The sequence below is a fragment of the Eulemur rufifrons genome, chromosome 6, assembly GCF_041146395.1.
Source record: "Eulemur rufifrons isolate Redbay chromosome 6, OSU_ERuf_1, whole genome shotgun sequence".
NCBI classification, from domain to species: Eukaryota; Metazoa; Chordata; class Mammalia; order Primates; family Lemuridae; genus Eulemur; species Eulemur rufifrons.
In genome coordinates, this window is record NC_090988.1 from 56,022,034 (window position 1) to 56,032,036 (window position 10,003).

At 35.7% G+C, this 10,003-nt stretch overlaps 2 protein-coding genes across 2 annotated transcripts; one reads left to right on the plus strand and one right to left on the minus strand.

Annotated features, from left to right (window-relative positions):
- LOC138384084 (olfactory receptor 51A4-like) lies at positions 1-942 on the plus strand. Its single transcript, XM_069469351.1, has one exon. It carries the CDS (start codon positions 1-3, stop codon positions 940-942), a length of 942 nt encoding a protein of 313 aa, XP_069325452.1.
- Positions 943-5,820: 4,878 nt separating this feature from the next.
- On the minus strand, positions 5,821-6,765 carry LOC138384085 (olfactory receptor 51A7-like). Its single transcript, XM_069469353.1, has one exon. It carries the CDS (start codon positions 6,763-6,765, stop codon positions 5,821-5,823), a length of 945 nt encoding a protein of 314 aa, XP_069325454.1.
- Between the last annotated feature and the right edge of the window lie 3,238 nt (positions 6,766-10,003).

A 10,003-nucleotide genomic window follows, 5' to 3' on the forward strand; every position in this document is an offset into this window, starting at 1 on the left:
ATGTCAACTGTCAACACATCACATTTTGAAATCACCACTTTCTTCCTGGTGGGGATGCCAGGGCTAGAATATGCACACATCTGGATCTCTATCCCCATCTGCAGCATGTATCTTATTGCGATTCTGGGAAATTGTACCATCCTTTCTATTATCAAGACAGAGCTCTCCTTGCATGAGCCCATGTACTATTTCCTTTCCATGTTGGCTATGTCTGACTTGGGTTTGTCTTTATCTTCTCTGCCAACCATGTTGAGGATCTTGTTGCTCAATGCTCCTGAAATTTCTGCCAATGCCTGTTTTGCCCAGGAATTCTTCATCCATGGATTCACAGTACTGGAGTCCTCAGTCCTCCTGATCATGTCATTTGACCGCTTCCTAGCCATCCACAACCCTCTGAGATACAGCTCCATCCTTACAACTGTCAGAGTTGCCCAAATAGGAATGGTACTCTTCTTCAGGAGCATACTCCTGGTTCTTCCTTTCCCCTTCACGTTGAGAAGCTTAAGATATTGTAAGAAAAGCCAATTATCCCATTCCTACTGTCTTCACCGAGATGTCATGAAGTTGGCCTGCTCTGACAACCGAATTGATGTCATCTATGGCTTTTTTGGTGCACTCTGCGTTATGGTAGACTTTATGCTCATTGCTGTTTCTTACATCCTGATCCTCAAGACTGTGCTGGGAATTGCATCCCAAAAGGAGCAGCTCAAGGCCCTCAATACTTGTGTTTCACACATATGTGCAGTGATCATCTTCTATCTGCCCATCATCAACTTGGCTATTGTCCATCGCTTTGCCCGGCATGTCTCTCCCCTCACTAATGTTCTCATGGCAAATGTTCTCTTACTTGTACCTCCACTGATGAACCCAATTGTTTATTGTGTGAAAACTAGACAGATTAGAGTGAGAATTGGAGCAAAATTGTGTCAGAAGCAGATATAACAGTCACATATCATAGAAAACATAATGGGAGTTGTCTTTAGTAAGAGAGATTTAAGGTGAGTTTGAGAAAACCGAATATTCATTGCAAGGAATTATCACTATATATTTTTATTGTTATCATGAGACTTATTTTGTTCATTCCGGATAATGAGAATGGGCATAGAACTGGAAACAGGAAATACATTGCCTGAGCCATCTCAATTAACATAAAAAATATGTCTTTTGTTATCATCTCTGGTTAAAGCGAAAAATTACAATCAAGACAGAAAAATAATAATGTATGTAGTTCTGACAGTAGTTGATTAGTTGATTTCTCATCGTCCACATTCAATCTATCTATACTAAGTCCTTTTGATGCTAGACCTAAATTGTATCTTAATTCTGTACTCTTCTACATTTTAGTCATTTTAGTATTACATCACCAGTGTTTCTTTAGTGAAATATTGCAAAAAGCTCCTAAGTTTCTAAATGTCCACTCTTGCTGCCTTTTAACTGATTCTCTGTGCAAGGTGAGAGTCAACATTCTAAAAGACAAAATACAAACTCTTACTTTTTTAGGAAAAGAATTAAATCAATGAAGAACATACTCTAAGACAATATATGGACTGCACTCTTTCTACTTCTTCAACATCATCGGATAATCATTAAATTCCAGCCACACTGGCCTTCTGAAATGATATTGAATTTACAGAGCTCTCTGTCTTCTGTGGGTTTCACATAAGATGTTTTTTGTTAAAATATTCTTGATTCCAATTAATATAACTCATTTCTATTCATTTTTCTTAAACTTTCATCTTAATTTCATCATAGATTACCTAAACCCTAGTTCATATTATGACCTTTTTATCTTTTTATTCATTATACTTAATATTTATAATTATAGATATATTACATTTATTTGTTTTCTACTTCCTGAATAAAGTGTACTGGAAAGACCTATTTTCTTTATCTCTACCCATCTAAAGTCTAGGACATTTCTAATGCAGATTAGATCTCTATAAACAATCGCTAATGAATGAATGTAAAAATAAGGACATTTATGGTGGAAAAATATTTGTTGAAGAGTTCAATAATATTTCACTTAGTTAGAATACAGGTTACTTAATTTGTGTATTTCAAGTGTGGGCATATAGATACTCAAAGATTTTAAAAATAGGAATAAAGGATATGATGTTAAAGAGAAATTTATTGTCTTGGATTTTACTGAAGTCACAAATTTTAATTTTCCTTCCTAATGTCACCTTATAATCTTGCAGATCATGGAACAATGTCTTATACCCACTCATTTATTCAAGTCTTTTCCATCAACCATACCAATTTTATCTCCTGCACTTTTAGCCTCAGAAGTGCTAAATACTTAAAGAATGAATAGTAATTAGACCCTGCCAGCTGGATAATACCTCACAATTAACGAAGAGTTTTAATAGATACAAGCATTATTTTTGAACCTCTAATATATACAAGATATGCTTCCAGGTATTTCCAGGCATATTTCTTTTTTGTTTCTCATGATGGCCTAGCTTTTTACAAAGCATTTCACCCTATTTTTTTTAACTGAAGAGATTTAATTGAAGACTCTGAGAGATTGATTTAAGAAATTTACACAGATAGGAATTCCAAAGTTGGGATTCAATTCTTATTTTTGATACTCCAGGATAGTACTATCTTAGCTATATTTTAGTTTACAAATTCAAGATTGTATCTGTTTCCACAAAGCTATTCTAGGGTAGGAAATGCTATCATTAGATCAGGAAAAGAAGTGTTTGTGTGTTTGAGGTATATAACCATATCCATCTGCCTTTTCCAAAACCTTACAAATGCAGACATGGAGTTCAGGGTTGTAGCATGACAAAACAGTAGTCAACATACTTCATTAATTGAAAGAAATAGAAGCTCGTATTCTCCCATTATGAACATAGGCTTTGTGAAACTTCAGCAGACTCCATTAACAAGATGAGTGGCAATTAAGTGGCTTTCATAAGTATCTAATTCTTGCAGGGCATTATACATAGATGTCATGTACAAGACTCTGAAAGAGAATCTATATATTAGGTTTCTTCTGACATTCTCAATAAAATGAAATGAAAAATAATATAATGATACAAAAATGCCATTGGGGGAAGGGATGACTTTTTGGTTAACATAATACTTTTCACATTTCTGAAATGCAGAGCATAGTTCCTGGAGCAACAAAAGCCCAGCTCTGGGGTTCCTACAACAGTGGTTCCCAACTGGGAAAAATGTTGCCTCCAAGAGACATTTGATAATGTCTGGAGACACTTTTTTAGTTTTTGTAACCTGGGAGGTGTGGGTGTGCTATTGATATCCAGTGGTTAGAGGCCAAATATGCTGCTAACCATTCTTCAATGCACAGGATGGCCCCTACCAAAAAGAATTGCCCAGTCCAAAACGTCAGTAGTGCCAAGGATGAGAAACCCTAGCCCAAACATAATTGTCAAACAACAAATGCTTAAGCAGTGGTTACCCGAATTACCTTGAACTCGACTACACAACACCTCGGAGCAATCTGCTACTAGGGAAGTTCCTCAGAAAGGCACTCAATGGAAAATTTCCAGAAAAGTGAAAGAATCCATCAATGATGAAAAGTCCAAAGACCTATGCGAATGCATATAAACCATACTGAAAGACAATAGTTCAAAGACTTTTTTTTTTAGATTATGCTAAGTTTTGTTATTGTTGTGTTGTGTTTTGGTTTTGTATGTACTGATTTGTTTGTGTTTATTTGTGTTGTCATATTGGTCATTTATGAGAGGTTAATGTGAGAACATTGGAAAAAGTGGTACACTATAAAATTAAAAGTGACAAAAGGGAGCATCATTTTTAAGATGTAGAGTATATGTGAATTAGGCAAAGAGAGTATGCCTTTGTGATATAAGAGTTACATGAGAACAGTAGTGTAATTTTCAAAGTAGATGACTACTTTTGTCTATATAACCTAAACATCTTAGCTTTAATAGGGCCCCTTTTTTTTTTAGCATGTTTCCCACAGCGATGATGTCACAAGACTGCAGGTAAGTTGGAAGCCTAGTGGTTTCTAGATTTTACCTAATTTCAAAGTATAGAAGCTAGTACCACATTGCATCAATTCACAGACACCATTGATTGCAAACTGTGTTCTTACTTCACAGACGTATTCACAGATTGCATTTCTCCAAACTTTCTGGAAAGAGCATCTATCTCCTTTTTCATATTTTACAGTCATAATGATTGGGGTCCTGGCACAGAGATTGCATATGACCAATTGTGCAAATCCCATTAAGTCCACAGGCATGGAAATGGTGATCAGTTCTGCTAGGATATTAAGGAACCTATTACTAAGCTCTTTAAGTTGAGCTGATAGTGACAATTCTCTCTCCTCTTAGCTGAGATGTAAAACGTATCCTACTGCTTGTTGATCCAACATGGGACTGTTTAACACATCATGTAGGTTAGCTTCATTCAAAACTGATAGAAATAAGATGGAGAGTGAAAGGTGAGAGAGTTAGTGGTGCGAACAAATACTTTCCAGCACTTAAGTGTGCTGTAGCTTCCTGGGTTCCCACACATTTAACTTCCTGTGAGCCATTATAATATCTTACTAAGAATGTTTTACTTGCTTAAGATAATATTTGATTTGCTGTGTCTTGCAATGGAGTAATGCAGCAGACTTTTTGATTTTCAGGGTTTAGTATGGGTTAGTGCTTATTACAAGTATGTATTAATTAGGTCAGATAACTTTTAGTGTTTTAGTGAGGACCTGAGTAGATCACACACACACACACATACACACACACTACTCGATTTATGTTATAATTTCTGAATAGTATTTGTGTTTGCTTGTATTTTCTTTTCTGTTCCAAGTAATTAATTTGTACATGTGAACTATACATTAAGGGAGTTTCCCAGACATATTCTAACTGATTTTTTGACTTTCTTATCAAATATTTAATTTATATAATATATTTAAAATTGGCTAAAATTATGAAGCTTTTCACAAACATACAATAAACAAGTATGTTCCAGGCACTTTATTGAGCATAAACAGAAATAGAGGCTAAAATTTATTTCTTAAATAACTTTCACGTTGGTTTACAATACAGACAATAAAGAATTAATACTGTCGTTTAAGGATATAACAGAGACAAATACAGAGTTTGGAAAAGAATTAGATGAGGATCAACATTCATTTAAAAGAGGCAATTTATGGACTCTATGGTAGATAGTCAAAAACATAAACAAAAAAAATTTTCTTATCTATTATTTTAGTATTTTATATTAATTATTTTATGCATATGTGACTTATATCTCCAAACATATTTCAAAACATTTTAGAATAGGGCATTTTTCATATTTTATTTAAATTGTTGATGACTGACACATGTACCATACGTAATTAGGAAATGCTGATCCATGTGAGTATGTGTGTTTAATCGTTCCATACACTTACACTTCAATCACTGCTGATCATGCCTGAGTTAATTAGAGCAATGATAGGTTTTTTTTTCTGAATGAACTTGTTCATTTTTCCTTTTTTTAATAGAATAATACTATGAAAATTTTTTGAATCTTAATCAGGACTTTATTGCTATGGTTGAGGCTACTTATATAGCTGGTGGTGTAGAGAAAGATAAAAAGGAAAAAGGAGGTGGGAAACTTAGTTATAAACATATTACAACCCCAAGTCCAACTTCCAAGACATCTAATCTAGAATATCCTTGCTGTTTGATTACATAAATAACGTGACATTCAATAGGACTACTAAGTATATACAGTATAACTTTGTGTTCAGTCTCTATTTTTTCCTGACTGTTCTTGGATTCCTACATTTGTTTTGAAATTGCAAAGTGAGCTGGGATTTCATTGAAGCTGAAATTTCTGTCATCCATGCTGTTTCTGACATAATTTTGTCAGGATCAGATTTCTAATCTGCTGACTCTTCACAGAGTACACAATGGGATTCATTAGAGGGGGAACTAGAAGGAAAATATCAGCTATTATGACCCTAATAACTGGAGAAACATTTTTGGCAAAGCGGTGAAGGGCCGCCAAGGTGATGATGGGCACATAGAAGATAAGCACAGCGCAGATGTGGGAGACGCAAGTGTTGAGGACCTTGAGGCGACCTTTGTGGGAGGCAATGCCCATGACAATTTTCAGAATCAACATGTAAGACACAGAAATGCATACCAAGTATAATATAGTCAAAAGAGCCACAAAAAACCCATAGATGATATTGACCCTGTTGTCAGAACAGGCCAACTTCGTGACATCCTGGTGGAGGCAGTAAGAGTGAGATAAAAGGCTTTTCTTACAGAATTTCAGCCTCTTTAGAATAAAAGGGAAAGGCAAGACAACTGAAATAGACATTGTAGCAAACACAAGGCCAACTTTAACGACTCTGTCACTGGTGAGGATGGAGGTGTATCTCAAAGGGTTGTAGATGGCTATAAGGCGATCAACAGACATGATGAAAAGTACTGATGACTCCATAGCTGAGAATGCATGGATGAAAAACTCTTGGGCAAAGCAGGCATCTGAGGAAATTCCTGTGGCATTGAACAAGAAGATTCTCAGCATGGTTGGAAGAGAGGAGATGGACAGTCCCAGGTCGGAAAATGCCAGCATGGAGAGGAAATAATACATAGGCTCATGCAGAGACGTCTCAGTTTTTATGAAAAAGAGGATGGTGCAGTTCCCCAGGATGGCAACGAGGTACATGAGGCACATGGGGATGGAGACCCAAATGTGAGCATGCTCCATCCCTGGGATCCCAATCAGGAAGAACGTAGAGATTTCCAGTTTGGAGGTATTAAAGACTGACATCTCAGGAATATGAGTTAATCAGCATGTGGGTCTCAGAAGAGGCGTCCTGCAATGGTGTAAATAAACAGGCTCAACTGAATATTCTTTACTCATCTGGTTGGTATAAATCTTGTGAGTCCAGCTATTTCCCTACAATTCTCAGCACTAAAGCAAAGTATTTCGTAAAATATAAACAGGACTAATTGCAAGACCTAGGTAATTAAGATGTCAGGAAAGACATAAAATATATTCATCTTCACAAGTAATTACCAACAGATAGATGTATTCCAAATGCTATTTCTGGACTCAGCAGACAGGAAGGAAGCAGCAGAATTTTTGGTCTTTATTTCCTAGAACGTATTTTGTTAGAACAGTGAAATTCTAAGCCTGGAAATTGTAAGGGTAACTATAGGATCACATAAGGACATCCACTTACTACAACTGCATATACAGTTATCAAAGAATATTAACCTTTAAGAATCTGTATTCTTTCAAAAAATTTGGCCAGGACAACTTGATACTCACATCTAGAAGAAAGAAGTTGAACCCTACCTCACACCTTACATAAAAATTATCTGAAAATATTCTATAGACGTAAGTGTAAGAGCTAAAGCAATAAACCTCTTAGAAAGAAACATAGGAGGTACGTCTTTTTTACTTTGTATTTGGCAATGGATTGTTAGGTATGGCACCAAAAGCATAAACAACAACAAAGTACATAAACTGGACTTCATGAAAATTAAAAAACTTTTATGAATTGAAAAACATTATCAAGAAAGTGGAAAGACAATCCACACAATGAGAGAAAATATTAGTATCTCATATACCTGGACTTGTAGGAAGAATATATAAAGAAGTCTGACAACTCTACAATGAACATGAAAATATCATCGACATTGTAAGTCATTAAGGACAGGCAATTCAAAACTGAAATGAGATACTACTTCACAAATACAGAAATGCTTAAATTACAAAAATAGAAATAATAACAGTTGTTAACAAGGATGTGGAGAAATTTGAGCCCTTCTACATTGCTGGTGGTATTGTAAAATGGTTCTTCCACTTTGTTCTTTTTTTAAATTTTAATTTTTTTTTTTTTTTTTTTTTGAGACAGAGTCTTGTTCTGTCACCTGGGCTAGAGTGCTGTGGTGTCAGCCTAGCTCACAGCAAACTCAAACTCCTGGGCTCAACCGATTCTCCTGCTTCAGCCTCCTGAGTAGCTGGGATAACAGGCTATCGCCATGAAGCCTGGCTAATTTTTCTATTTTTAGTAGAGATGGGGTCTCGCTCTTGCTCAGGCTGATCTTAAACTCCTGACCTCAAGTGATCATCCCACCTCAGCCTCTCAGAATGCTAGGATTACAGGTGTGAGCCACCGTGCCTGGTCTAAATTTTTAAATTTTTATTTATTTATATATTTACTTATTTATTAGAGACAGGGTGTCGCTCTGTCACCCCAGCTGGAGAGCAGTGGCACAATCATACACACTACAACCTTGAACTTCGGGACTCACGCTATCCTCCTGTCTCAGCCTCCTGAGTAGCTGGGACTACAGATGCACACCACTACACCCAGCTATTTTTAATTTTCTTTCTAGAGATAAAGTTTTGCTATGTTGCTCAGGCTAGTTTCAAACTCCTGGCCTCAAGCACTCCTCCTGGCTTGACCTCCCAAAGTGCTGGGATTATAGGCATGAGCCACTGTGCCAGGGTAGTTCACCCACTTTGGAAAACATTTGGACAGTTTATCAAAAATTTAAAAATACAGTTGTTATATGATCCAGAAATTCCCCTATTATACCTATTCTCAAGAGTTCAGAAAACATATGTTCACAAAAAACTTGTACACAGTGCAATTGACCACCAAGTGAGGAATGGATTAACTGTTGTGAATGTATGTGATGTACTATAATTTGGTAATAAAAATGAATGAAGTATTGATATATGTTACAACATGAATGACCCTTTAAAGAATGGTAAGTGAAAGAAATCAGTCACAGAAGATGACATACTGCATTATTTCATTTATGTGAAATGCCCGGCATAGGCAAATCCATGGAGACAGAAAGTAGATTAATGATTTTTAGAAAATGAGGGAATGGATGAATGAATAATGACTGTTAGTGGATATGGGATTTCTTTTCAGGTTGATGAAACTATTATAATATTTGATAGTGGTGATAATTGTACAGCACTTTGCATATGCTAAAACACATTGTATTGTATCTTAAAAGAATGAAATTTATTGTATGTCAATAATATCTCAATAAAGTTGTTATAAAATAAGCTAAAACTGCATTCCCAAATACGCTTATGTTTCTCTTATATACCAGACTTACATATGGAAATGGATTTCTTTTATTAAGAAAATCTCTTTGGAGACCTTGCTATGCTGTCCTTGTAACTGGCATGCAAAGCAGACTAGTCTGACTGCCATTGAGGGAACTCTGAGGTTGAGATGGCTGACCAGCCATTTTAGGGTCAAAGGAATATGAATTTAGGTTCCAAACATGGAACATAATATAGGAATGCCTACCCAGGGTCATTTTTAAACTGCATTCTGTCAAAGTAAGGAGAACATGAGCAAAGGAATGAAGATGAGCCAACTGAAGAAGAGGGCATAGCTCATCAACAGAATAGCACTGAGAGGTTTCAGGAGGTGGTCTATGAAGATTGCAAAGGGGTTGTGAAAATAGAGTCAACTTTAAACATCTACTAGACTTGAAAATCCTGAAGCCATCAAATGACCGATAAGAGCTTCTCTGCCTCTACTTCTCTTGCTTTGCTCTAACTCTTGAGGAGTAAGAATATTTAGATTAAGATATACCTACTTAAATATAAAGTGTCTTCTTGCTGGTTTTTTGTTGACATAAAAGCAATTTTATTGAAGATAGTATGTGCACATCATTATAAAACATGAATATTCCAAAGTATTAAAAGATATGCAAACAAATATACAGTTAACAAATGTGTTTTGCTTTCACCCAATTGTTGGTAACTAGGGAACTGGTATTGTCCTCTACATTGGCAACCAGGTCAACGCTTATTGTAATGCCGTGTTCTTTTGTCTTGACTTCTTTTGTCCTCTCATATGATGAAAGGGTCTTATTGATTTATTTTGTTATTTAACAAGTTCAGAACTTGTCTATTGCTTATTCTTTCCTAAATATTTTTACGTGCTTATGTCTTTCCCTGCTTCTCTCATATATATATATATACATATATATATATATATATGTACACACACACACACACACAT

Excerpts from the sequence above, each read along its gene's own strand:
- LOC138384085 (XM_069469353.1), bottom strand. The coding sequence starts at position 6,765 with ATGTCAGTCTTTAATACCTCCAAACTGGAAATCTCTACGTTCTTCCTG.
- LOC138384084 (XM_069469351.1), top strand. The coding sequence starts at position 1 with ATGTCAACTGTCAACACATCACATTTTGAAATCACCACTTTCTTCCTG.